General features: G+C 47.7%; 1 protein-coding gene across 1 annotated transcript; it reads right to left on the bottom strand.

Moving 5' to 3' along the window:
- Nucleotides 1-6195: 6195 nt before the first annotated feature.
- Nucleotides 6196-27955, bottom strand: srpk3 (SRSF protein kinase 3). The gene is made up of 17 exons (XM_080470479.1): nt 27533-27955; nt 25693-25786; nt 23183-24198; nt 20962-21070; nt 19428-19515; nt 19166-19253; nt 18940-19046; nt 16392-16557; nt 15105-15130; nt 14458-14550; nt 14247-14295; nt 11640-11849; nt 11469-11566; nt 9387-9494; nt 7718-7787; nt 7538-7630; nt 6196-7235 (listed from the first exon to the last, which is right to left on the bottom strand). The coding sequence occupies exons 1-17, from the start codon at nt 27540-27542 to the stop codon at nt 7051-7053; spliced, it is 2610 nt and encodes an 869-aa protein (XP_080326605.1). The 5' UTR covers nt 27543-27955; the 3' UTR covers nt 6196-7050.

The following is a 27955-nucleotide window of genomic DNA, read 5'->3' as shown; positions in this document are numbered from 1 at the left end:
TACCCTTTAAAAACAGGTGAGCAGGTGAACAGGTGACCTGGTGAACAGGTGACCTGGTGACCTGGTGAACAGGTGAGCACCTCACAGGTGGGTCAGGCCCCATAAGGTTCAGTTTTCAGTCCCAACAAAGAGAGAAATCCAACACCACAAACACACACAGGAGAGAACAGGAAGCGGGTGAAGACCACTTCCTGTCCGAGAGGAAACTCCACCAGGAGCTGATAACAGCCATTCTTCTCTCTGTGGACACACACACACACACACACACACACACACACACACACACACACACACACACACACACACACACACACACACACAGAGCTGTGACGCAGGGAGGAAGATAAAGTAAAGTACTCCTGGTTAGTTACTTTAGCCGTCCTCCTCAGGAAGCAGGACGTCACCTGGTTCTGATTGTTTCTGCTCTGCACAGGCCCGGTTGTTCAAAACTGGGTTATCTTTTAACCAGCTGTTAAACACATTTAACCCACTGTTAACTTTAACCAGGTTAGTTACCTTGACGTTAAAGTTAACCTCCACTAGCTGTTTACCAGTGGTTAACCCTCACCATGGTGTTGATGATAGCAGGACAAAGGAAGGACAGGGTGGAGGACTGGACTTTGATAGAGTCGATCCTGGAATGAAGAGTTGCTCCTCTATGGAGCCCCAGAGTGGACATAGAGTGGACATAGAGTGGACATAGAGTGGACATAGAGTGGACATAGAGTGGACATAGAGTGGACATAGAGTGGACATAGAGGAATAATAATAATAATAAGAGGTGGGAATGAGATACTAACTAGTAACCTCAGATTACTAACTGGACACAGAGAGTTACTCTCTCCTTCCCTCACCAATGTGGCCTCCATCCCCTCATATTTGCTGCTCTGCAGCTTTAAGAGCCTCGTTTCCACGGAGAACATTAGATCCTGGTGTTTTCTAACTAAACCTGTGAAGTCCAGACGAGTTAAACTCTCCTTGGTCCAGAAAGAGAAGATCTCATTCTCATGTCTCATGTCTCATGTCTCATGTCTCCTCTTTAGCAGGAAGAAAGGATCTCCAGCCGTTTCCATGGTAACCTAGGTAACCACTCTGATTAAAGTTCTCTTTCACATGAAGCCATTAAAAGGCTCATTTTAGCTCTAAAAACTCCAACTTTCATTTCCAGTAGTTTGTAGTTTGTTTAGTAGTTCCTGAGGAACCAGAAGTCTGGCTTCATTAGAAAGAAGTTCTGTGGAGCGTCTCATAGCGGAGCGCCCCCTGCTGCTCATGCAGACCTCAGCCTTCGTCAATCCAGAGATTAAATGATCTGGTTCCCTCGTTCTTATTATTTTTCTCTCTGGTCACTCAGTCCACTCTCTAGATGGTTCTCTCTAGATGGTTCTCTCTAGATGGTTCTCTCTAGACGGTTCTCTCTAGATGGTTCTCTCTAGATGGTTCTCTCTAGATGGTTCTCTCTAGATGGTTCTCTCTGGATGGTTCTCTCTAGATGGTTCTCTCTAGATGGTTCTCTCTAGACGGTTCTCTCTGGATGGTTCTCTCTGGATGGTTCTCTCTAGATGGTTCTCTCTGGATGGTTCTCTCTAGATGGTTCTCTCTAGATGGTTCTCTCTAGACGGTTCTCTCTAGATGGTTCTCTCTGGATGGTTCTCTCGAGACGGTTCTCTCTGGATGGTTCTCTCTAGATGGTTCTCTCTAGGTGGTTCTCTCTAGATGGTTCTCTCTAGGTGGTTCTCTCTAGATGGTTCTCTCTGGATGGTTCTCTCTAGATGGTTCTCTCAGGATGGTTCTCTCTAGATGGTTCTCTCTAGGTGGTTCTCTCTAGATGGTTCTCTCTGGTCAGATTAAAGAAGAAGAGGAACCATGAAGCCTCTGATCCTCCAGCTCAGTTTTCATCTTCCACTTTAACATCCTGGCAGCAGGTAGTTTCTCCTGGTTTATGGTAGTTTCTCCTGGTTTATGGTAGTTTCTCCTGGTTTATGGTAGTTTCTCCTGGTTTGTGGTAGTTTCTCCTGGTTTATGGTAGTTTCTCCTGGTTTATGGTAGTTTCTCCTGGTTTATGGTTTATGGTAGTTTAATAGAGCAGATAAAAACACTGCTCTGCCTCCACCACAACGTTTAAGACAAAACACGGAAGAACGGAGATTCAAAGTGGGCGGAGCCTTGGGCGGAGCGGCGTCAGGGACGCTAACCACTGTTGTTAACCTCATTGTTAACTTTGACGGTAACTAACGGGATGACTAACCATGTTTTAAACTACACATGTTTAACAGCAGGTTAGTTAACCACTGGTTAAAATAATCAAGTTTTGAATAACTGGGCCCTGGTCGTCATACTGGCCCGGTGTCTCGGATCAAGTGGTTTCAGTGTCAACTGGTGACTTCCTGGTTCCTCCTGAACACTTTCATTTATTGTAAAGTCTCAGCTGCAGCTGCACACAGCTCACATCAGTGGACAGTCACCACAGTCAGTGGACACTGAAGGTGTCTGGTTTAACTTCAGGAGGGTGTAGATACTGAAGGTGGAGCTTCGTCTGGTTTGATGAAATGTCCTTTGTTTCCCCTCCTAACACTGTAAAGACCTGTGATGGGAGACGGAGACATTCAGTCTGTCCCTCATGTCTCCAGCAGGTCAAACAATAAACTGAATGAAGAGAAATATTGTGGCGACATGATGTAGAGATCAGGGTCTCTCTCTCTCTCTCTCTCTCTCTCTCTGTCTCTCTCTCTGTCTCTGTCTCTGTCTCTGTCTCTGTCTCTCTCTCTCTCTCTCTCTCTCTCTCTCTCTCTCTCTCTCTCTCTCTCTCTCTCTCTCTCTCTCTCTCTCTCTCTCTCTCTCTCTCTCTCTCTCTCTCTCTCTCTCTCTCTCTCTCGTAATGTAGTTTGTTTACCTGGAGTAGCCGTACATCATATTGTGTTTGACGTCTTTGACAGGCGCAGGAACAAGCCCCGACCCGGACCGATGTGGTACCTACACCGGACCTACACCGGACCGATCTGGTACCTACACCGGACCGATGTGGTACCTACACCGGACCGATGTGGTACCTACACCGGACCGATGTGGTACCTACACCGGGACGCCTTGACAGCTAGATTCTACAACAGGAAGTGAACTTGTGGTGTTGAGCGCCTCCTGCAGGACTCTGGATGAACAGAAAGTCCTTTTGTGGTTCGTGGCTCGGTTGGTAGAGCGTCGTCCCCCAAGTGGAAGGTTCCAGGTTCCATTCCCATCTCTGCCTGTCCATGTCGTTGAGCAAGACTTCCCCAGTGGAGGGACAGCGTGGGAGTGTGAATGTGTGAATGTGACTAACAGATGACGGCTCTAGCAGTGGGGGAGCGCTCTAGAAGGGAAATCATTCACCATTGTAGAATCTTCCCAGCAGGGGCGTTGCCATGGCGGCAGGCTGAAAATCTGATCCTTCGCCACAAAACAGGAAGTGACGTGTAACTGCTCTAGATGCTGCATTCTGCCTGAAACGTTCCATGTGATCACAGTCCTGCTCTGACCAGCAGCGCCCCCTGGAGGAGCTTCCAGTCACTGACCAGTAAGAACACGAGGAAACCTTCAACGCTGCAGCTTCATTCATCTTTATTTCCACAGAAGAAGAAACAACTCACACACACACGTAGAAAAACAACAACTCATTTTATAACACTGTGTGTGTGTGTGTGTGTGTGGGGGGGGGGGGGGGGGGGGGGTCAAGGCACTAGTCATCATATGAACATAGAAATGGAGGAGGGGCTTAGGACAACATGTTCTCTCTTAGTTACACAGATCAATACTCAGAAGGAGGTGAGGATCGGCTACAGTGTGCTCGACTACATGAATCTTCATCATCATCATCATCATCATCATCATGGGGGGGCTCCTCCCACAGATTCATACAAACTCAGTCCAGAAAAAAACAAACAGCAGAACTAAACTAGACCTGCAGCTCCAGCATCACAACAAAACTCCTTTTCACATCCCACAGTCGGAAATAAAAACCTTTCGCTTTAAAAATATTTATCGCAATGAAATGGTTCCTCTCTCGTACCGGAACGACCACAGAACCGCAAACCCACAAAACCAGAAGCTCAACGCTGCCCCCTGCTGCACAAAGTGGCATTACAGCAGTCCAGCCTAATTACTCCATTACTTCAGTAAAGTTCCTCTACTCCATTACTTCAGTGTAGTTCTACTACTCCATTACTTCAGTGTAGTTCTACTACTTCATTACTTCAGTGCGGTTCTACTACTTCAATACTTCAGTGCGGTTCCAGGTAAACACAGCGTGACGCTTGTTCAGAAAAAGTCGCTGCTGGAGTCATAGATGTGAAAGTGTACTCAGTGGGAGTATTTGTACTCAGTGGGAGGATCACTACTCGGAGGGAGTATCAATACGCGCTGGCAGTATCAATACGCACTGGGAGTATCAGTACTCTGCAAGGAACCTTTGGGGTGTTTGGAGGCAGCTGGATAAACTGATGAAGATGCGTTGCCATGGTAACGGGTTATCCTCAGGGTGAAATCTCAGCAGGTATAAAACACCTGACGGGACCATGTGAGTAACTAAAGAGCTACACGACATGTAGAGTCTCTGTAGTCTGTATATAGAGGCTGTTTAACCACGATAGAGCCTCTACACAGTAAACACAACAAGAAGTACTTGGCCACTAGACAGACTAGATAGAATGATTTACTGCGTATAATGCAAAGGAACAGACTATATAACGGACATATAGCAACTAAAATGAAAAAGTGACTGTATAGAAATTAAATGGCGACTATACGCTCACTATGCACACAATATATAATATAACAGAATATATAATATAACACAATATATAATATAACAGAATATATAATATAACAGAATATACAGACACTGAAGTGACGACAGACACTAATGAGGTTTTTCACCCCTGTGATGTCATAAATCCTTGTGCCGCCATTTTGGTTGTTCCTCCTGGGAAGTTTACTGAGGTTGTGTAGTGGTTCTGGTTGCTGCCCCCTAGTGTCGCCTCTCCTACTGGTTGCTGCCCCCTAGTGTCGCCTCTCCTACTGGTTGCTGCCCCCTAGTGTCGCCTCTCCTACTGGATGCTGCCCCCTAGTGTCGTCTCTCCTACTGGTTGCTGCCCCCTAGTGTCGCCTCTCCTACTGGTTGCTGCCCCCTAGTGTCGCCTCTCCTACTGGATGCTGCCCCCTAGTGTCGCCTCTCCTACTGGATGCTGCCCCCTAGTGTCGCCTCTCCTACTGGTTGCTGCCCCCCTAGTGTCGCCTCTCCTACAGGATGCTGCCCCCTAGTGTCGCCTCTCCTACAGGATGCTGCCCCCTAGTGTCGCCTCTCCTACTGGATGCTGCCCCCTAGTGTCGCCTCTCCTACAGGATGCTGCCCCCTAGTGTCGCCTCTCCTACAGGATGCTGCCCCCTAGTGTCGCCTCTCCTACAGGATGCTGCCCCCTAGTGTCGCCTCTCCTACAGGTTGCTGCCCCCTAGTGTCGCCTCTCCTACTGGTTGCTGCCCCCCTAGTGTCGTCTCTCCTACTGGTTGCTGCCCCCCTAGTGTCGCCTCTCCTACAGGATGCTGCCCCCTAGTGTCGCCTCTCCTACAGGATGCTGCCCCCTAGTGTCGCCTCTCCTACTGGATGCTGCCCCCTAGTGTCGCCTCTCCTACAGGATGCTGCCCCCTAGTGTCGCCTCTCCTACAGGATGCTGCCCCCTAGTGTCGCCTCTCCTACAGGATGCTGCCCCCTAGTGTCGCCTCTCCTACAGGTTGCTGCCCCCTAGTGTCGCCTCTCCTACTGGTTGCTGCCCCCCTAGTGTCGTCTCTCCTACTGGTTGCTGCCCCCCTAGTGTCGCCTCTCCTACTGGATGCTGCCCCCCTAGTGTCGCCTCTCCTACTGGTTGCTGCCCCCCTAGTGTCGTCTCTCCTACTGGTTGCTGCCCCCCTAGTGTCGTCTCTCCTACAGGTTGCTGCCCCCCTAGTGTCGTCTCTCCTACTGGTTGCTGCCCCCCTAGTGTCGTCTCTCCTACAGGTTGCTGCCCCCCTAGTGTCGTCTCTCCTACAGGTTGCTGCCCCCCTAGTGTCGTCTCTCCTACAGGATGCTGCCCCCCTAGTGTCGTCTCTCCTACTGGTTGCTGCCCCCCTAGTGTCGTCTCTCCTACAGGTTGCTGCCCCCTAGTGTCGCCTCTCCTACAGGTTGCTGCCCCCTAGTGTCGCGTCTCCTACAGGATGCTGCCCCCTAGTGTCGTCTCTCCTACAGGTTGCTGCCCCCTAGTGTCGTCTCTCCTACTGGTTGCTGCCCCCTAGTGCCTGGTATGTGCCGGTACGCAGGTGTTACCGCCTGTTACTGCAGGTTTTCCTGTTTACAGTCAGGGGACGTCCAACATGGTGGTCCAGTCGTACAGCTTGACCTCTGACCTCACAGGAACAACCTCAACATAGCGACTATGGAGGAACCATATCAAACGGTGATGTTTCTGCAGAGGCTCCATCGTTTCTTGAATTGATAAATCGTAATAATAGTATTATGTCATCATTACATGGAGTCTGATCGTCTCTATTCAGAGGTAATAACCATTTCTGTTCACCTGGTTCACCTGGTTCACCTGGTTTAGTTAGATGGAGCCATATATCGATCCTGCTTCGTAGTACGATCCTCAGGTGAGCTGTGAAGCACCAGTTACCATGGCAACGTCCAAAGTCAACCACTGTGGACCGTTAACCCCGCTTTACCTCTCTAAACTCAAATTCTGCTTCCAGGGTCCAGCTGGGAAGATCTAATGGAGCTCCACCAATCCCAATCCTAATCCTTAATCCCAATCCTAATTCTTACTCACAATCCTTAATCCTAATCCCAATTCTTACTCCCAATCCTTAATCCTAATCCCAATTCTTACTCCCAATCCTAATTCTTACTCCCAATCCTTAATCCTACGTTATCTGAAATCACAGTGTCAGTGACAGCTTTATCCAGCACTCCTAAGTGTGTGTGTGTGTGTGTGTGTGTGTGTGTGTGTGTGTGTGTGTGTGTGTGTGTGTGTGTGTGTGTGTGTGTGTGTGTGTCTAGGTGTGCAGCCAGGCGTGCTGCAGACACTGCGCCGCCGTGGCCCGGCGATCCGGCTGCAGCTCCAACATGGTCAACAGGAAGTCACTGAACTGAGCCGCCTGGTCCAGCGGCCACTCGTACTTCTCCAGAAGAACCTCAAACAAACCCCACGGCTTCAGGCTGGAGATGTGACGCAACTCACCTGGGGGGGAGGGGGGGAGAGGGGGAGGGAGAGAAGGAGAGAGAGAGAGAGAGAGAGAGGGAGAGAGAAGGAGAGAGAGAGAGAGAGAGAGAGAGAGAGAGGGGGAGAGACGGACAGAGAGAGGGGGAGAGAGAAGGAGAGAGAGAGAGAGAGAGAGAGAGAGGGCGGGGGGAGACGGACAGAGAGAGGGGGAGAGAGAAAGGGGGGACAGGTAACTCGGACTGACAGTTGAGTGACTGGTCTGCTGCAGTGGCCGTTGCAGCAGAGGATTGTGGGTAATGTAGTTGTGGGAGCAGCTTCACCTCTCCTGTTGAAGTACTCTCTGGAGTACCTGCCAGACAGAGCGAAGGGCAAAGGAATCGGACCCAGCAGCTCCATGATGTGAGCGATGTGATCTGAAGAGCAAACACACGTCAGCGCTACTGTGTGTGTGTGTGTGTGTGTGTGTGTGTGTGTGTGTGTGTGTGTGTGTGTGTGTGTACCTTCATCTCTGGTGTAATCTTCTCCTGAATGAGGCTCGAAGAGATAATCCCCTGTCGCAAGCTCAAACGCCTGAAACAACAACAGCAGTCAGCTGTACTGAAGACACAACAACAACAACAACAACAACAACAACAACAACAACAACAACAACAACACAACATCCCAGAGGCCTGTACTACAAAGCTGGATTTTCTCTTATCTAGGTAACTTCAAGGATTAACTCTGGTTTTCCAGGAGGAGAATAGAAATGAATTCAGAACAATCTTCTGGACACCTGGTCTGGGCTGAACCAGGGTGGAGAACCTGCTTGGTAGGAACGGTGATCAGGATCAGTCAACCAGGAAACAGAGATCCTGGATGTGTTGATCAGGGTTTGTAGTACAGGCCTCTGGGTTGACTGATCCAGATCACCGTTCTTACCAAGCAGGTTCTCAACTCTCTGGTTCCACCCAGACCAGGTGTGAGCGTTCACGTTGTTAATGCTGACTTGGTGAGATTAGAGCAGATTAATTGATCAGTGATATAAAGGAACAGCACTGTGATCACTCAGTTCCACTTTATTCCAGCAGAAAGGTTCCAGGCAGAACTTCCTCACTGCTCTTCTTTTACTTTACATTCTCCATCACTGGTTCTGGTTCTGAGGTTCTCTTGTGTTTCCTGTTGGAATATTAATTCATCACCATGACGACAGGAGGAGTTCTGGTTCTATAAATTCATGGTTCTGCAGTTCTGTCAGGTGTGATCATGAACCTCATTATTCCAGATCAACCCTCGTGGAGATAAACAGACCTGGAACAAGTCAAGAACCAGAACCAGAACCTCCTTCAGAGCCTCAGAGACCAGGATTTATTTTATTATGTCTAAAGATTGTTCTGGATTAATTTCTCATCTCCTCTCTGCTGCAGCTCAGAGCTGAACCTGCCCACCAATCACCATCCTTTAAGAATGGGCGGGGCATTTCCCAAGAGATCTGATTGGTCAGGAGGCGGAGCTCTGACCTCTTATCTAGAACATATCCTGCTCCAGAGCAGGTTAGACTTTCAGTGTTAGTTACCATGGTGATTTATCCTGGTGAGAAGTGAGCGAGTCGTAGTACAGAAAACCAGAGTTAATCCTGAAGTTACCTAGATAAGAGAAAACCAGGGTTAATCCTGAAGTTATCTAGATAAGAGAAAACCAGAGTTAATCCTGAAGTTATCGAGATAAGAAAAAACCAGAGTTAATCCTGAAGTTATCTAGATAAGAGAAAATCCAGCTTTGTAGTACAGGCCTCAGGAGAAGACACAACATGAACAACACAACAACATCCAGAATTTGGTTTATGTTTTTAATGACATGATGTGAAGTTTTTTTGGGACTAAAAGTTCTGAGAGAAGTTCTGTTATTGGTGAGGTTTTGGTTCTGAGGGGGTGAGGTTTTGGTTCTGGGGGGATGAGATTCTGGTTCTGAGTGGGTGAGGTTCTGGTGGTTCTGGTTCTGAGGGGGTGAGATTCTGGTTCTGAGTGGGTGAGGTTCTGGTTCTGAGTGGGAGAGATTCTGGTTCTGAGTGGGTGAAGTTCTGGTTCTGAGTGAGTGAGGTTCTGGTTCTGAGGGTGTGAGATTCTAGTTCTGAGGGGGTGAAGTTCTGGTGGTTCTGGTTCTGAAGTGGTGCAGTGTGGGTGGAGGTACCATGCAGGCGGTGCTCCAGATGTCAGCTGGAGGTCCGTACTCGGCTCCGATCAGAACCTCCAGGGCTCGGTACTGACGGGTCTGGATGTCCTCTGTGAAGTGTTTGTGCTGAGAGAGAGAGGAGCCGTCTGATTGGTCCATGTGACAGGAAGAGAGGAAGAGGAGGAGGAAGAGGAGGAGGAGTAAGAAGAGGAGAAGGAAGAGGAAGAGAGGAGGAAGAGGAGGAGGAGTAAGAAGAGAAGGAAGAGGAAGAGAGGAGGAGGAGGAGTAAGAAGAGAAGGAAGAGGAAGAGAGGAGGAGGAGGAGTAAGAAGAGAAGGAAGAAGAGGAGGAGGAGGGGAAGTCCAGAGGCCTGAACTACGACCCTGATTAACATAGCAGGATATCTCTGTCCCCTGGATTAACATACCAGGATATCTCTGTTACCTAGATTAACATAGCAGGATATCGCTGTCCCCTGGATTAACGTAGCAGGATATCTCTGTTACCTAGATTAACATAGCAGGATATCTCTGTCCCCTGGATTAACGTAGCAGGATATCTCTGTTACCTAGAATAACATAGCAGGATATCTCTGTCCCCTGGATTAACATAGCAGGATATCTCTGTCCCCTGGATTAACGTAGCAGGATATCTCTGTTACCTAGATTAACATAGCAGGATATCTCTGTCCCCTGGATTAACGTAGCAGGATATCTCTGTCCCCTGGATTAACGTAGCAGGATATCTCTGTTACCTAGAATAACATAGCAGGATATCTCTGTCCCCTGGATTAACATACCAGGATATCTCTGTCCCCTGGATTAACGTAGCAGGATATCTCTGTTACCTAGATTAACATAGCAGGATATCTCTGTCCCCTGGATTAACGTAGCAGGATATCTCTGTTACCTAGATTAACGTAGCAGGATATCTCTGTCACCTGGATTAACATAGCAGGATATCTCTGTTACCTGGATTAACATACCCAGACATTCTGGATCCTGATCAGCATTAACAGGAAGCAGGTTATCACCTCACTAGTTCAACCAGAGTTTCCCTCCAGGATCAGAGCGTTCAAATGAAAGGGGGCGGAGCTTGTAGCGTGTGACCAATCACAGAGGGAGAAACCCTGCCGAGCAGCTGGCTTTACCACAGAGGAGCAGTTAATCTCTGAGATTATCAAGAATTCAAACACATCCAGCAGCTAAGAGACAAGAGAAAACCAGAGTTAATCCTGAAGTTACCTGGATAAGAGAAAACCAGAGTTAACCCTGAAGTTACCTCCATAAGAGAAAACCAGAGTTAATCCTGAAGTTATCTCCATAAGAGAAAACCAGAGTTAATCCTGAAGTTATCTCCATAAGAGAAAACCAGAGTTAATCCTGAAGTTATCTCCATAAGAGAAAACCAGAGTTAATCCTGAAGTTACCTAGATAAGAGAAAACCAGAGTTAACCCTGAAGTTACCTGGATAAGAGAAAACCAGTTAATCCTGAAGTTACCTCCATAAGAGAAAACCAGAGTTAATCCTGAAGTTACCTGGATAAGAGAAAACCAGAGTTAATCCTGAAGTTACCTCCATAAGAGAAAACCAGAGTTAACCCTGAAGTTACCTAGATAAGAGAAAACCAGAGTTAATCCTGAAGTTACCTCCATAAGAGAAAACCAGAGTTAACCCTGAAGTTACCTAGATAAGAGAAAACCAGAGTTAATCCTGAAGTTACCTCCATAAGAGAAAACCAGAGTTAACCCTGAAGTTACCTAGATAAGAGAAAACCAGAGTTAATCCTGAAGTTACCTGGATAAGAGAAAACCAGAGTTAATCCTGAAGTTACCTCCATAAGAGAAAACCAGAGTTAATCCTGAAGTTACCTGGATAAGAGAAAACCAGAGTTAATCCTGAAGTTACCTAGATAAGAGAAAACCAGAGTTAACCCTGAAGTTACCTCCATAAGAGAAAACCAGAGTTAACCCTGAAGTTACCTCCATAAGAGAAAACCCAGCGTTGTAGTACAGGCCTCAGGGGGAAGAGGAGAGGAAGTGCAGGAGGAAGAGGAGGAGCAGGAAGAGAGGAAGAGGAGGAGCTGATGAAGGCTACTCACCACCCAGCAGGCGTTTCCCAGATCAGCGATCTTCACTCGCAGCCGCTCTGCGTTCTGAGTGTCCAAAGGACTGAGGACGAAGTCCGAGGCACTGAACACTAACACCACCACAACGTTACTGACACACACCACCACCTGTGTGTGTGTGTGTGTGTGTGTGTGCGTGCTCACCATCTCGTCCACTGGAGTACCCGGACTGAGTCGACTCGGAGGTCGCTGACATCACGGAACTGGAGAACCCTGATAGGCCGGAGGCGGGGCTGGAGAATCGTCCAGGGGCGTGGCCATTACACTGGTCCTCCAACCAGGACGAGCTGGACTCCGGGCTTGCTTTGCTATTGGCTGTGGAACAGGAAGTGTTGCCATTGACAACCGGAGAGCCTATAAACAGAAACGTGTAACATTAATTCTGCAGTTACAGTTGAGGCCTTCCTGTGCTCTCTGTAAAGCTCATCTGCAGGCCATGACTGCATCCATACTTCACTCTGGGCTCACTTATAACACTCCATAACGTAACGATCCATAATGTTCCATAACGTAACGATCCATAATGTTCCATAACGTAACGATCCATAATGTTCCATAACGTAACACTCCATAATGTTCCATAACGTAACGATCCATAATGTTCCATAACGTAACGATCCATAATGTTCCATAACATAACGATCCATAACGTAACACTCCATAATGTTCCATAACGTAACGATCCATAATGTTCCATAACGTAACAATCCATAATGTTCCATAACGTAACGATCCATAATGTTCCACAACGTAACGATCCATAATGTTCCATAACATAACACTCCATAATGTTCCATAACGTAACGATCCATAATGTTCCATAACGTAATACTCCATAATGTTCCATAACGTAACACTCCATAATGTTCCATAACGTAACGATCCATAATGTTCCATAACATAACGATCCATAACATAACACTCCATAATGTTCCATAACGTAACGATCCATAATGTTCCATAACGTAACAATCCATAATGTTCCATAACGTAACGATCCATAATGTTCCATAACGTAACACTCCATAATGTTCCATAACGTAACGATCCATAATGTTCCATAACGTAATACTCCATAATGTTCCATAACGTAACGATCCATAATGTTCCATAACGTAACGATCCATAATGTTCCATAACGTAATACTCCATAATGTTCCATAACGTAACGATCCATAATGTTCCATAACATAACGATCCATAACGTAACACTCCATAATGTTCCATAACGTAACGATCCATAATGTTCCATAACGTAACAATCCATAATGTTCCATAACGTAACGATCCATAATGTTCCATAACATAACGATCCATAACATAACACTCCATAATGTTCCATAACGTAACGATCCATAATGTTCCATAACGTAACAATCCATAATGTTCCATAACGTAACGATCCATAATGTTCCACAACGTAACGATCCATAATGTTCCATAACGTAACTCTCCATAATGTTCCATAACGTAACGATCCATAATGTTCCATAACATAACGATCCATAACGTAACACTCCATAATGTTCCATAACGTAACGATCCATAATGTTCCATAACGTAATACTCCATAATGTTCCATAACGTAACGATCCATAATGTTCCATAACGTAACACTCCATAATGTTCCATAACGTAACGATCCATAATGTGCCATAACGTAACACTCCATAATGTTCCATAACGTAACACTCCATAATGTTCCATAACGTAACGATCCATAATGTGCCATAACGTAACACTCCATAATGTTCCATCACGTAACGACCCAAAATGTTCCATAACATAACGATCCATAATGTTCCATAACGTAACGATCCATAACATAACACTCCATAACGTAACGGTCCATAATGTTCCATAACATAACAATCCATAACGTAACGATCCATAATGTTCCATAATGTAACGGTCCATAACGTAAGACTCCATAATGTTCCATAACATAACACTCCATAACGTAACGATCCATAATGTTCCATAACGTAACGATCCATCACGTAAGACTCCATAATGTTCCATAACGTAACACTCCATAACGTAACGGTCCATAATGTTCCATAACGTAACACTCCATAACATAACACTCCATAACGTAACACTCCATAATGTAACACTCCATAATGTTCCATAACATAACGATCCATAACGTAACACTCCATAATGTAACGATCCATAACGTAAGACTCCATAACATAACACTCCATAACGTAACGATCCATAACGTAACACTCCATAACATAGCTCACACAAGTGTCCAGTAGTTCTGGAGCATGAGCAGTCAGCGTGTACAGATCACGCCATCACTAAATTTGTGCTGTGTGGCCGGCCACAGATGGTCAGAGCGGTGGACCGCAGAGCGGTGGAACACAGAGTGGTGGAACACAGAGGGTCGGAGCGGTGGAACACAGAGCGGTGGAACACAGAGTGGTGGACCGCAGAGCGGTGGAACACAGAGGGTCGGAGCGGTGGAACACAGAGCGGTGGAACGCAGAGCGGTGGAACACAGAGTGGTGGACCGCAGAGCGGTGGAACACAGAGTGGTGGAACACAGAGCGGTGGAACACAGAGGGTCGGAGCGGTGGAACACAGAGCGGTGGAACGCAGAGCGGTGGAACGCAGAGCGGTGGAACACAGAGGGTCGGAGCGGTGGTCACTGTGCCTGGCGGAGAGCACAGGAAGGTCTTTACACTTGAAGTTGATCTGACTGAACTTCACGGTTTAGAAAATGATCAGTGTGAAGAAACTCACTGCTTTCTGTGTCTCCAGGAGGCTGAAGGCCGAGTTCATCCTCCATCCTCTGGAACAAAGACTGGTGTTAGTGACACACACACACACACACACACACACACACACACACACACACACACACACACACACACACACACACACACACACACACACACACACACACACACACACACACACACACACACACACACACACACACACACACACACACCTGGATGTCGATCAGTCTCTCCTCCAACAGTCTCTGCTGACGCTTTGCTTTTCTTTTTATCTTCTTCTTCTTGTTTTTGGAAAATTTTCCAACCTGTGAACACACACATAAACACACACATAAACACACACATAAACACACACATAAACACACATAAACACACATAAACACACACATAAACACACAAACACACATAAACACACATAAACACACACATAAACACACATAAACACACATAAACACACACATAAACACACATAAACACACATAAACACACACATAAACACACATAAACACACATATAAACACACATAAACACACACATAAACACACACTAAGACACACATACATAAACACTCTATGGTCTACAGGACAGGCTTCTACAGGTGGAGTGGTATGTGAATACTTGTAAAACAAAGCAGCTGAGTGAGTGCTCTCTCTCTTACACACACACACACACACACACACACACACACACACACACACACACACACACACACACACACACACACACACACACACACACACACACACACACACACAATTGGCACTACATAGATAAAACTAAAATCCTCGTCATTGTGAAGAATAAAGAGCTCCCCAGCAGAGAGCCAATCAGAAGAGAGCATCACACCTGGCTCACTCACCTGCACATCTCTGGGAGCCGTGCTAACTACAGGTAGAGAGAAATGGAGAGAAAAAGAGAGAGGGGGAGAGATTGATGGATGGACAGAGAACAGACAGAAAGAAAAGAAAAAGTGCAGTTAGAACTGTGGAGAAGAATAGACTGGAAAACAGGCAGACAGGTGGAGGACAGACAGGATGAGTCCAAAAGTTCTGGAATGAGTCCAATAGTTCTGGAATGAGTCCAAAAGTTCTGGAATGAGTCCAATAGTTCTGGAATGAGTCCAGTAGTTTTAGAATGAGTCCAATAGTTCTGGAATGAGTCCAATAGTTCTGGAATGAGTCCAGTAGTTTTAGAATGAGTCCAATAGTTCTGGAATGAGTCCAAAAGTTCTGGAATGAGTCCAATAGTTCTGGAATGAGTCCAATAGTTTTAGAATGAGTCCAATAGTTCTGGAATGAGTCCAAAAGTTCTGGAATGAGTCCAATAGTTCTGGAATGAGTCCAATAGTTCTGGAATGAGTCCAATAGTTTTAGAATGAGTCCAATAGTTCTGGAATGAGTCCAAAAGTTCTGGAATGAGTCCAATAGTTCTGGAATGAGTCCAAAAGTTCTGGAATGAGTCCAATAGTTCTGGAATGAGTCCAATAGTTCTGGAATGAGTCCAATAGTTCTGGAATGAGTCCAAAAGTTCTGGAATGAGTCCAAAAGTTCTGGAATGAGTCCAATAGTTCAAGAATGAGTCCAAAGGTTTTAGAATGAGTCCAATAGTTCTGGAATGAGTCCAATAGTTCAAGAATGAGTCCAATAGTTTTAGAATGAGTCCAATAGTTTTAGAATGAGTCCAATAGTTCTGGAATGAGTCCAATAGTTCTGGAATGAGTCCAAAAGTTTTAGAATGAGTCCAATAGTTCTGGAATGAGTCCAATAGTTTTAGAATGAGTCCAATAGTTCTAGGGTGCGTCCAATAGTTTTAAAATGAATCCAATAGCTCTAGAATGAGTCCAATAGTTCTAGAATGGGTCAAATAGTTCTAGGGTGAGTCAAATAGTTCCAGTTTAGTCCAATAGTTCTAGAATGAGTCCAAAAGTTCTAGAATGGGTCCAATAGTTTTAGAATGAGTCCAATAGTTCTGGAATGAGTCCAAAAGTTCTAGAATGAGTCACAGTCTTGAATTACAAAAACAACTCATCAACATTGAATTGTTAACTCTCCAAGTATCTAAAGGAGTTCCTGTTGAAAGGTTAACAGATGTTTGAAAAGCTCATCGGGATGTTTCTTCTGTTTAACATGTATTTCTTTAAACTCACCTGAAGATCCCGAAGGGGGCGGGGCTCCAGCGCGTTGCCAGATGGTGGCCTCAGCCGCTAGCCTCCTGATGTAAACCTCGTCAACGTCCAACAGGATGTTCTCTGGCTTGATGTCAGTGTGGATGATCTTACACTTTGTGTGGAGGTAGTCGAGCCCCTGAAGTACCTGCAAGTACACCCCGCCCCCGCTGGTCAGCACACCACCAGCACTGGCTCAAAGACTCCCTGACAGCTACCGAGTCAAAGAGGACCAGTCACAATCTGAAGAGTCGGATCGCTGAGTCCCTCTGGCAGGAAGCCTGAGAAACTAAAAACACCCCAAAGAGTCCCAGAATCCCGTCACACAGGAAGTCCCTGCTGGTCAGTAAAGGTCTCAGTCACTGTCTGGCTCCGGCTTCTCAAAGCCACAATCATTCCTCATTTGTGGTCAGCGAGTCGGACCCCCAGCTGATACACAAGTCTTTGTAAATCTGTCTCAGTCCAAGTTAGGGAGGTGGAGTCACAGAGTCAGCAGGACTTTCACAGGGAGTCCCTATCAAAGAGTCAAAGAGTCCTGGGAGTGACGTGAACTTCCTACTGGTCGCTCAGTCTCAGCTGGTCACTGTGGGGGCTTTTCCACCAGAAAGAACCAGGTTCTAGTTCAGGGCCAGACTTAGCCCCAGTCTTTCCACCACCAAAGCCCCGGCCAAACGGGCTAAACTGCTGCTACACTGGCCCCACATCGTTGCTGGGCCAGACTAGAACCAGACCAGGGCCAGACACATCATCAGCTGGGGGCGGAGTTATCACTACCTACAAGGAGGAAAAGAGGTTGAACCAGCGTTCTGAAATCTACAGCAAACACGGAGCCCCAGAGTGGTTATAGAGAACAAATAATAAAAACGTGTGGGAACGAGATAATAAGTTGTTCCCTCAAGTTACTGATAGGAGGGAGGGAGATCATTTAAAGGCGATGGTGGAGCCGCAGTCAGCTGGTGGATCTAGAACCTAGAACCTAGAACCAGTTCTTTTCAGGCTTTTCATGGTGACATCATTGTGACTAACTTCACCTCCAGGTCTTGTTTGGCGTTCTGACCGCAGGCTGAGGTCTGCATGAGCCAGCAGGGGGCGCTCCGCTATGAGACGCTCCACAGAACTTCTTTCTAATGAAGCCAGACTTCTGGTTCCTCAGGAACTACTAAACAAACTACAAACTACTGGAAATAAAAGTTGGAGTTTTTAGAGCTAAAATGAGCCTTTTAATGTCTTCATGTGAAGGAGAACTTTAATCAGAGTGGTTACCTAGGTTACCATGGAAACGGCTGTAGAGCAGTTCTATCATTCTACACCTCCATTCCTCCATGTTGAAGCTTTTGATTCAGACACGTCCAGAAATAAAGAGAAAGGAGCAGAAAGTCACTATGGAATGTTGGAACGGTGAACAATGAGTTCTTTATGATTTCTTTCCTCTATGGCCACTCCGGGGTTCTGGACTAAAACAAGATGGACGTGGAAAAAGCCCAATAGAGCGACAAGGAGACTCAATGTTTTCTGGCTCTTTGGTCTGCATCCGAGGTTCAGGCCAGACTAGACCAGGACCAAACCTGTTAACAGTCCGGCTCCCGGTTCCTGGATCCTGCCGGCGCTACATTGGTGGAATCAGTGATGCAGTGACGTGGCTTTAACTGGCTCTGTTAACGGTGGAAAAAGAACCGGTTCTTTGGCGGTGCTCATTTAAGAACTGGCCATGAACTAGCTCTGGTTCTTTTTGGTGGAAAAATCCTGTGTGTGGATACAGGTTCCCTGTTTAGACACGGTCCCACTGCAGTAAGTACCGGCACAGTACGGTATGGTACGATAAGGCAAAGCGTGCCCAGACCCAACTCTGCTGGCAGGTTGTGAACGACGCAGGTATGTAACGTCATTATGTGACAGTAGTCGCCGGACCAATGAGGAAGTTGCGTTGCAGTGGAGCCGCAGCTGAGGAGGCGGAGCTGCAGCTCAGGAGGCGGAGCCGCAGCTGAGGAGGCGGAGCCGCAGCTCAGGAGGCGGAGCCGCAGCTTTCAGCCTCGTTCTCTCTGACAGTGAAAACTCCCTCATTGTGAACAGCAGCGTCCAGCTCCTGCTGAAGCTCCTCCTCCTGTTACTGAGAGGAGCGTCTACACCTTGTCTGAACACCAGGGGGCAGTGTCACGCCACATGTCAATAAACCAGTTCACTAAACAAGCAGTGAGCACAGAGTATGAGAACAACAACAGAGGGTTTATACAGCGAGGCCATATTCAAATATTGCTGCTTGTCCAGAGTGACAATCATCACTGACCAATCAGCAGACGGCGGCATTGTGGCTCCGCCCTCTAGAACCGTACTGCTGTGCTAGCTACCTCAACGGAGGGGGGATGAACAACTGTAACCAAGGGTTACGTTTTTTGAACTGAACTGACCCGACCCGGCACAAACAGTCCAGTGGGACCGAGGCTTTAGATACAGGGTCCCTGGTTGAACCAGGCTCTATGGTTGACACAGGTTGAAACAGGCTGAACCAGGCTCTATGGCTGAAACAGGCTACCTGTTTGATGAGGGTCTTGACGCAGACCAGAGGAAGTCCCATGTAGTTTGACTTGATGATCCATTTTAACAGCTGATGGCCCAAAACCTCCAGAACCATGCAGACATCTGAACCAAGCTGAGGAAAGGTCTGACTGATGTGAGGACAGACAGACATGCAGACAGACAGAGAGAGAGACAGGCAGACAGTGAGAGACAGAGAGACGGACAGAGCAGCTGAAGGATACGAACTCCATTGATTCCAGAGATCTTGAAATCGTCAATGAGCTGGACAATGGTTTCCCTGTAGGGGTCAGAGGGGTCACTGTCCCTCACCTGGGACAGACAGACAGAGAGACAGACAAAGAGACAGACAGAGAGACAGAGAGAGAGAGACAGACAGACAGACAGACAGACAGACAGACAGAGAGACAGAGTCAGACAGGTTACACGCAGTGTCCTCAGGAAGTGGCTGCTCCAGGACGAGGTGAGGACGAGGAGGACACTCACACATCGCAGCAGCTTGATTTCGTCCAGAGCTGTCTCGGTGTAATGAGGAGCGCTCTTCACCACCTTCAGAGCCACGAATCGCTTCTTCCTGATCCAGACACACAATCACAGCTTCAGACTGGAACGCAGGCGTCATGTCAACTCTCCTGAAAACTTCTAGAAGTCATGTGGTTTTTGCTTCTTCGTCTTATTTTTATCCAGACGTTTCCACTTCTCACATCCTGTTCAGTTTGAATAAATTCATGAAAATGTTCAGTTCTCACAGAAAATAAAGGCTTCTAAAGCTGGTATTGGAAATAACTAGTGAGTCTGGTAAAGATGACTTTTATGTTTTCACTAATTTATCATTATTAGTTCAGGATTTTGATTTCTGTACAGAATTATTCAATTCCAGAGACTTTGGAAATATTTGATCAAAACAGTTTTAGTAAGAATAAATAGCTTTGTCAATGTAATCTAGTGGATTATTCTGCTTCTGTCATTTTGAATAAATAAAAAATTATGATTGTTGTGTTTCCATATCGTACCCATATCCTCCTGGGAATTGGTACTTTTATTTTGACAGTCACCGTAATAACAGTTGAACTCCCACTGAGCAGAGCAGTCCAGATCACCACTTCAACTCGTCATCATTCCTCCAGAAGACCTTCAGGGAACCAGAATCAAAGGTTTCTGTGAGTCTTTCCTGGACATTTCCTGTCTGAACGTCTGAACTGGACCTCTGGACGACGTGACCCAAGGAAGCAAATAAATGGAGCGGTGACCACACCTGGGATTGAACCCAACCTCTTCCAGGACAGGTGAGACTCTTGTCCACTGGACCAACATCAGTCCATCACATTGATCCTGACAATAGTTTTGTAAGCGTGCCACTTCTACACGACAAACCTTCAAACTATCGTATGAACCAACCTTATGGAGGACCGCTGGTCCACTTGAAGCTCGTCATGTATGAGGGACATGCTGAGAGCGTTACGGTCAGGGTCAATGTGATGGACGGATGTTGGTCCAGTGGACAAGCGTCTCGCCTGTCACACACATGGTTGGGGACCAATTCCAGGTGGAGTCACAAGTTTATTTTATTTTTCATTGCGTCACGTCGTCCAGAGGTCCAGTTCAGACGTTCATATGACGTCCAGGAAATGTCCAGGGAAGACTCACAGAAACCTTTGATTCTGGTTCCCTGAAGATCTTCTGGAGGAAAGATGACGAGTTAAAGTGGTGATCTGGACTGTCCAGTAGAACGTCTGTGTTCTCTCATTGTTCATGTTTAGAACTCATTGTTCTCTGCTGTGTGTGTGTGTGTGTGTGTGTGTGTGCAAAACAAAAACGATGCGTTTTCACTTTGTTGTCATGGAAACAAGTTTGCATAACTTTACACAAGGATTTAAAAGCGTTATGGTTGGAATGATAATGATAACGAGAATGAGAATGAGAATGAGAATGATAAACGTAGGACAGGATCAGAGAGGTGGTGTAAATGAATAAGGTGTAGACAGGATGTGGGGTCTGGGTGGAGGAGAGCGGTTCGTACTGAAGGTCCCAGCAGAGCCAGACGGTGGAGAAGTGGCCCCAGCCCAGCTTCCTCACCACGTGGTACCTCCCGTTGAACAGGTCGCCCACCGCCACCGGGTAGTAGCCGCCTGAAACAGAGCACCCCGTCAGAGCCCTGTCACCTCCTGTCCCCCAGCCGGCAGTGACCTGAGGGAACAGAGCCCCACCTGGCTGTACTAACCTGAAGGAACAGAGCCCCACCTGGCTGTACTAACCTGAGGGAACAGAGCCCCACCTGGCTGTTCTAACCTGAGGGAACAGAGCCCCACCTGGCTGTTCTAACCTGAGGGAACAGAGCCCCACCTGGCTGTACTAACCTGCGGGAACAGAGCCCCACCTGGCTGTTCTAACCTGAAGGAACAGAACCCCACCTGGCTGCACTAACCTGAGGGAACAGAGCCTCACCTGGCTGTTCTAACCTGAGGGAACAGAGCCTCACCTGGCTGTACTAACCTGAAGGAACAGAACCCCACCTGGCTGTACTAACCTGAAGGAACAGAGCCTCACCTGGCTGTACTAACCTGAAGGAACAGAGCCTCACCTGGCTGTTCTAACCTGAGGGAACAGAGCCTCACCTGGCTGTACTAACCTGAAGGAACAGAACCCCACCTGGCTGTACTAACCTGAAGGAACAGAGCCTCACCTGGCTGTACTAACCTGAAGGAACAGAGCCTCACCTGGCTGTTCTAACCTGAGGGAACAGAGCCTCACCTGGCTGTACTAACCTGAAGGAACAGAACCCCACCTGGCTGTTCTAACCTGAGGGAACAGAACCCCACCTGGCTGTTCTAACCTGAGGGAACAGAACCCCACCTGGCTGTACTAACCTGAAGGAACAGAACCCCACCTGGCTGTTCTAACCTGAAGGAACAGAGCCCCACCTGGTTGGTCCAGATGTGACGCAGCACTACCAGCTGCATTAAGAGGAATGACTCTAGGACGCCTCCTGTAGGACAACCATGGTAAAGAGAGATTGCATGTAGCTCTATGATCAACTTTAATCCAGACCATTTCCCAGAGCAGCAGCCTGACGGAGGAGAGGTGGTGGTTCTGGTGACTCTTAGTTCTACTGAAAGGAATCTGAGCTCTTCAGGTTAAACAGTTTCAACATTTGTTCTGTGAAGAATCACAGAACTCTGAATTCTATTCTGGAAAACACTTGGAGAAGAACTAGAACACAGATTACAAGCAGTGACACCAAGGAGGGGAAAACTCTTAGGGTTAGAGTTAACTGGAGCCCAACAGGGTTAGAGTTAACTGGAGCCCAACAGGGTTAGGGTTAAGGTTAGAGTTAACTGGAGCCCAACAGGGTTAGGGTTAGAGTTAACTGGAGCCCAACAGGGTTAGGGTTAAGGTTAGAGTTAACACTAGCCCAACAGAGTTAGAGTTAAGGTTAGAGTTAACACTAGCCCAACAGAGTTAGAGTTAGAGTTAACACTAACCCAACAGAGTTAGAGTTAAGGTTAGAGTTAACACTAGCCCAACAGAGTTAGAGTTAACACTAACCCAACAGGGTTAGAGTTAAGGTTAGAGTTAACTGGAGCCCAACAGGGTTAGAGGTAGAGTTAGAGTTAACACTAACCCAACAGAGTTAGAGTTAGGGTTAGAGTTAAGGTTAGAGTTAACTGGAGCCCAACAGGGTTAGAGGTAGAGTTAGAGTTAACACTAACCCAACAGAGTTAGAGTTAAGGTTAGAGTTAACACTAACCCAACAGGGGTAGAGTTAGAGTTAACACTAACCCAACAGAGTTAGAGTTAAGGTTAGAGTTAACACTGGCCCAACAGAGTTAGAGTTAACACTAACCCAACAGAGTTAGAGTTAAGATTAGAGTTAACACTAGCCCAACAGAGTTAGAGTTAAGGTTAGAGTTAACACTAACCCAACAGGGTTAGAGTTAGAGTTAACACTAACCCAACAGAGTTAGAGTTAAGGTTAGAGTTAGAGTTAACACTAACCCAACAGGGTTAGAGTTAGAGTTAACACTAACCCAACAGAGTTAGAGTTAAGGTTAGAGTGACCACTAGCCCAACAGAGTTAGAGTTAACACTAACCCAACAGAGTTAGAGTTAACACTAACCCAACAGAGTTAGAGTTAAGGTTAGAGTGACCACTAACCCAACAGGGTTAGAGTTAGAGTTAGAGTTAACTCGAGCCCAATAGGGAGCCTGGAGATCTCCTCTCGGTCTCTGGGCAGAATCACCTTTGCAGTAATCCGACGGGTCTTCCTGCTCCTCGTCATCGGAGCCCAGCAGCTGAGCAGGGGGCGGGCTCAGCTGTGGAGGGGGCGGGCTCAGCTGTGGAGGGGGCGTGGTCAGCTGATGGCTGGATGGAGACATGATGGGAGGCAGACCAATGGGAGGAGCCAGAGAGTCGAGGGAGTGCAGGAAGGAGGCGGAGGAGGTGCAGAGTGGCGAGTACAGGTGGGAGGAGACACTGGAGGTGAACGTCACAGAGTTCAACAGGAAGGGGTCCAGGTGGGAGGGGCTTAATGGAGGAGTGGGCGTGGCTTTGTCCGGACAAGAGGCAGATGGTGAAAAGGCTTTGTGGGGAAGATGGCGGGGCGAAGCCAGGGGGGGTTTAAAGAGCTGTGATTGGTCGTCTGGTGTTGAACTCCGAAGGGTTCTGTGAGGCGACCTGCAGGGATTCTGGGTCGGATGTTGGAAAACAGCAGGTGGTGAATGGCTGAAACTGTGGGCGGGGCTTCGTGACTGGCTGAAAAACTGTAAGGTTTGAAGGGTTTGTTGAGGATCCAGGGGGGGTACCAGGGGGGGTCCTGGGTCTAGGAAGGGGGGCGTGCTCTGACTGGTGCTCTGGAGGGGGGGCAGGGGTGGAGAGCGTCTGGTGGTGCTGTGGAGGGGGGGAGTGGGTGGAGAGCATCCAGTGGTTCCCTGTAGGGGGGGCGGGGATGGAGACCGTCTGGTGGTGCTCTGGAGGGGGGGCGGGGTTGGGGAGCGTCCGGTGGTTCCCTGGAGGGGGGGCGGGGGTGGAGAACGTCTGGTGGTGCTCTGTAGGGGGGGAGAGGGGGGAGAATGTCCGATGGTTGCCTGGAGGGGGGGCAGGAGTGGTGAGCGTCTGGTGGTGGTCTGGTGAGGCCGTCTTGGACCTGTACATGCTGGTTCTGGTTCTGTTTCAGGTTCTGTGTCAGGGTAGCTCTGGGGGGTCATTGGCGGTAGGATGTTGTTGTTCAGACTCTCAAGGTCACAGAGGTCGTCGGCTCTGAAACAGGAAACAAAAGGGACGTTTTCTGAAGTGAAACTGACTGAACCTCCACACACACACACACACACACACACACACACACACACACACACACACACACACACACACACACACACACACACACACACACACACACACACACACACACACACACACACACACACACACACACACACACACACACACACACCTCTGAGTCATGAACAATGTTGAGGTTCACTTCAGCTGTACTGAAATAGACTGTGTGTGTGTGTGTGTGTGTGTGTGTGTGTGTGTGTGTGTGTGTGTGTGTGTGTGTGTGTGTGTGTGTGTGTGTGTGTGTGTGTGTGTGTGTGTGTGTGTGTGTGTGTGTATTCTGGGCTCGGACTGTCTTCTGGACCGAGCACCAGACATATTTGTGAGTGGAGGACTCTGCTGGGTGAAGCAGTGTGAATCATCAGACATCTTCAGCCTTCGTTACCCAGCAGCCTCTGCTGGCGGCGGCGACCCGGGTCAGGTCCTGGTGGCCTGGCTGTGGTCTGCCTGGGTTCCTCAGCAAGGACCTCTGGTCCACCTTCATCAGTAACAGACACTATGGTCTGGACAGCCAGATCCAAGAACCACCACAGAACCAGCAGGGAGAACATGTATGACAGGTGAACAACACCAGTGCCTGAACAGTGTTAATGGAGGAACCCGGCACGGATCCCTGAGGAACTCCTAGGGTTCAGCTCCTTCAGGTATTGTACCGGCCTCCAGGTCAACACACTGACTTTCAAACATGAGCAGAACAAAACCTTCACCCAACATCTCCCTGGACCGACTGCTGCTGTTCTGAATGAAACCCTGCAGGACGGATCCCTGAGGAACGCCTCTCATCCTCTCATCCTCTCATCCACTCATCCACTCATCCACTCATCCACTCATCCTCTCATCCACTCATCCTCTCATCCACTCATCCTCTCATCCACTCATCCTCTCATCCACTCATCCTCTCATCCTCTCATCCACTCATCCTCTCATCCACTCATCCTCTCATCCACTCATCCTCTCATCCTCTCATCCTCTCATCCACTCATCCTCTCATCCTCTCATCCTCTCATCCACTCCTCTCATCATCTCATCATCTCATCCACTCCTCTCATCCTCTCATCTATGAGAAAAGAAAATGTGTGCTTGTTCATTTTGAGCTTTAAGATTGAAGAACCAGCGCCGTCTTTAAACAGAGACGCTGTGAAATTAAAGGTTAAGAAAGCCGAGGGAGGAAGGACGTCTGACGTGATTCTTCTTCAGCTGACAGACAGAAAGTCCAACAGGACAGGTGACTTGGTTGAAATGAAACTCGCCCACACATGAACACACTCTGCTATATTTATCCTCTGAGCGTGTGTGTGTGTGTGTGTGTGTGTGTGTGTGTGTGTGTGTGTGTGTGTGTGTGTGTGTGTGTGTGTGTGTGTGTGTGTGTGTGTGTGTGTGTGTGTGTTGGGGTCAGCAGTTCATCTGGTTCCTCACCGGTTCTCGTCCGGTCGCCCTCTCCGGTGCTTTTTGCCCCTCCGGCGGTGTTTCTTGGTGCCGCCGGCAGAGTTGGCGGTTCCAGCGCCGACGGCTGAGGACGGAGGGACAGCAGGAGACATTTTCTCTTACTGGAACATTCAGAGGGTCAAACTCACACTGGATGTACCTCAAAACACACTGTACCTCAAAACACACTGTACCTCAAAACACACTGTACCTCAAAACACACTGTACCTCAAAACACGAGAATGTCAGTGGAAATTCAGAGTTTTCCAGATATTCGTACAAACCAAGGACATCATTTGATCTGTGATCGTTTGGTCCTCCTGATAAGAAACACTCACATGCACCAATCCTGAGGACCGTCACCGTACGATACCACGTCAACACAAACAGCTGGAACAGGAGATTTGATGAGGATCACTAACAGTGCTCTTTCTCTTGGCCCACTGTACATCAGCTGTACGTCTTGTTTATTTTCTGTCTGCAGACGTGGAGCAGTTTGATCATCTGGTTACTTTGATTGAGGCGTCGTTCACAATGATAGTGAAATGATAGTGACACCACTGTGACATTTAAACTTCTGTCACTTTCAATTAGCAGAGCGTGAAAACATCCTGTCATTCCCGTCAATATGATGGCATGTTTCTGTCATATACTGATGAAAAGCTGCTTCACACGCTGCTCAGCCTCCATCCGGTCAGTGACTACGTCAGGTTGTGGTGTTCATTGTGTAGATTTCATCGTTTCACAATGGAGGAACAAGCCGGGGCTCGTCTGCTTTAACTTTCTCATTGAAACTGAATATCCTGATTCTCGTCTTCGACTCTGCTTTGGAATAAAGAGAAATTATCAGCAGGCATCCTAAACATTTTGCGACTAAGAAGTTCAATCGTTGCACTGTGGCGCTCGATGAGAACCAACTCCAGCGTGAAACACTCACTTTAACTTTCTCTCTCTTTCATCTGGAATCAGAGACTTTTATTTTTAGCTTTTAAAACCGATTCTATTACGAATTCAAATAATAAAAAAAAATGGATTGATTGTTAAAAAGGTATTTTATTACCCTGGTAATAGGTCATAAAACCAGTTTCTGATCCTTCCACGAAGCACTGGGCTGAAACTCCCTCTGGAAAGTTGTAATAAGAATTTGATAAGGAGTTAAAGTTAGAAGCAACTAATCCAAAACATTACCAACCCTGATGTTAAAAGCTTGCTCAAATAAAACATATTACCAGTTTTCCATGTTTTTTCTCATTTAGATTTTGTCCTTTAATGTTTATTACATAGTTGTAAGTGATGAAGATCATCACTTCACATTAACTTGTGATTCATGATAAATAATGTTAGAATAATGTTGTCTGTCCACATGAAACTTCTCCTTGATGACTTCCTTTGCTAATTTTACACATTAGTGACCTGCTGACCTTTACCTAACTAACCCAACAGTACGGCCAGAAAGACACCGCGCGCAGCGAGGTCAACCTGAAAACGTCACTTTTTAACCTGCTGGTCTCATAACGGCTGGACGGACCTGCACCGGAGAAGCGACACGTAAAGCTGGTTAACACCGAGACAGAACTAAATGTGCGGGTCAGACCGGAGCCGCATTCACCGGCAGACATTAGTCCTTCTGACAGAACAACAGTTGAAGTTTGGTTTTCTTCAGCGAAACAGCAGCAGAGCAAAGAGTGAAAATGTCTGTTAGTTTAAACGGAGTCTGGTCGACAGGCTGAAGCAGGCGCTCAGCTCGTGCGTGTCACAGGTTGGTACCGGTACCGGAACGGGCTGCTCGGACAGCGGCACCGGGAAACCGTCTAAATCACAGCTGACATACCTATCAACATGTCGGCTACCGGTTCTCACACCGAACCGGTTCGGGAGGTGTCCGACCGGCTGCCGGTGTTCCGACGGTTCCGTTCACCTCCTGTAGGCGGCCCGAGCTCCACCAAAACCGGTTTGGAACCCGGGGGTCCGGCGGCAGTTCCGCAGAGGGTCCCGGTGAGCGTGGCGACCATGAGCCGCTGGCCCGTCCCGGTGGTCCCGGTAAACGGTCCGCTGTCACCGAGCCCGTTAGCCGTTAGCCGTTAGCTCCAGCTGCAGAACAGCGGCTCTCCGTGAGCCGGAACCCGGGTCGGTACTTCCTCAGTTCGCGGTCAGTCTCGGTACCGGGCCCACGTGTGGTTTTCTCGGTGCTGAACGTGCAGAGCGTCGGTCCAACCGTTCATGGACTGAACAGCTGCTCCGCCTGACACCGGAC

Source organism: Lipophrys pholis, assembly GCF_963383615.2.
Source record: "Lipophrys pholis genome assembly, chromosome: 8".
Classification (NCBI taxonomy): domain Eukaryota; kingdom Metazoa; phylum Chordata; class Actinopteri; order Blenniiformes; family Blenniidae; genus Lipophrys; species Lipophrys pholis.
The sequence above is the reverse complement of the archived record's forward strand: the minus strand, read 5'-3'. Positions and strand labels throughout refer to the sequence as shown.

What these genes read in the sequence shown, in the direction of transcription:
- srpk3 (XM_080470479.1), bottom strand. An exon ending in TCTGGAGCACCGCCTGCATG is followed by an intron (nt 7,788 to 9,386) that starts GTACCTCCACCC and finishes TTGTTGTTTCAG; the next exon opens with GCGTTTGAGCTTGCGACAGG. An exon ending in AGATTACACCAGAGATGAAG is followed by an intron (nt 7,631 to 7,717) that starts GTACACACACAC and finishes TTTGCTCTTCAG; the next exon opens with ATCACATCGCTCACATCATG.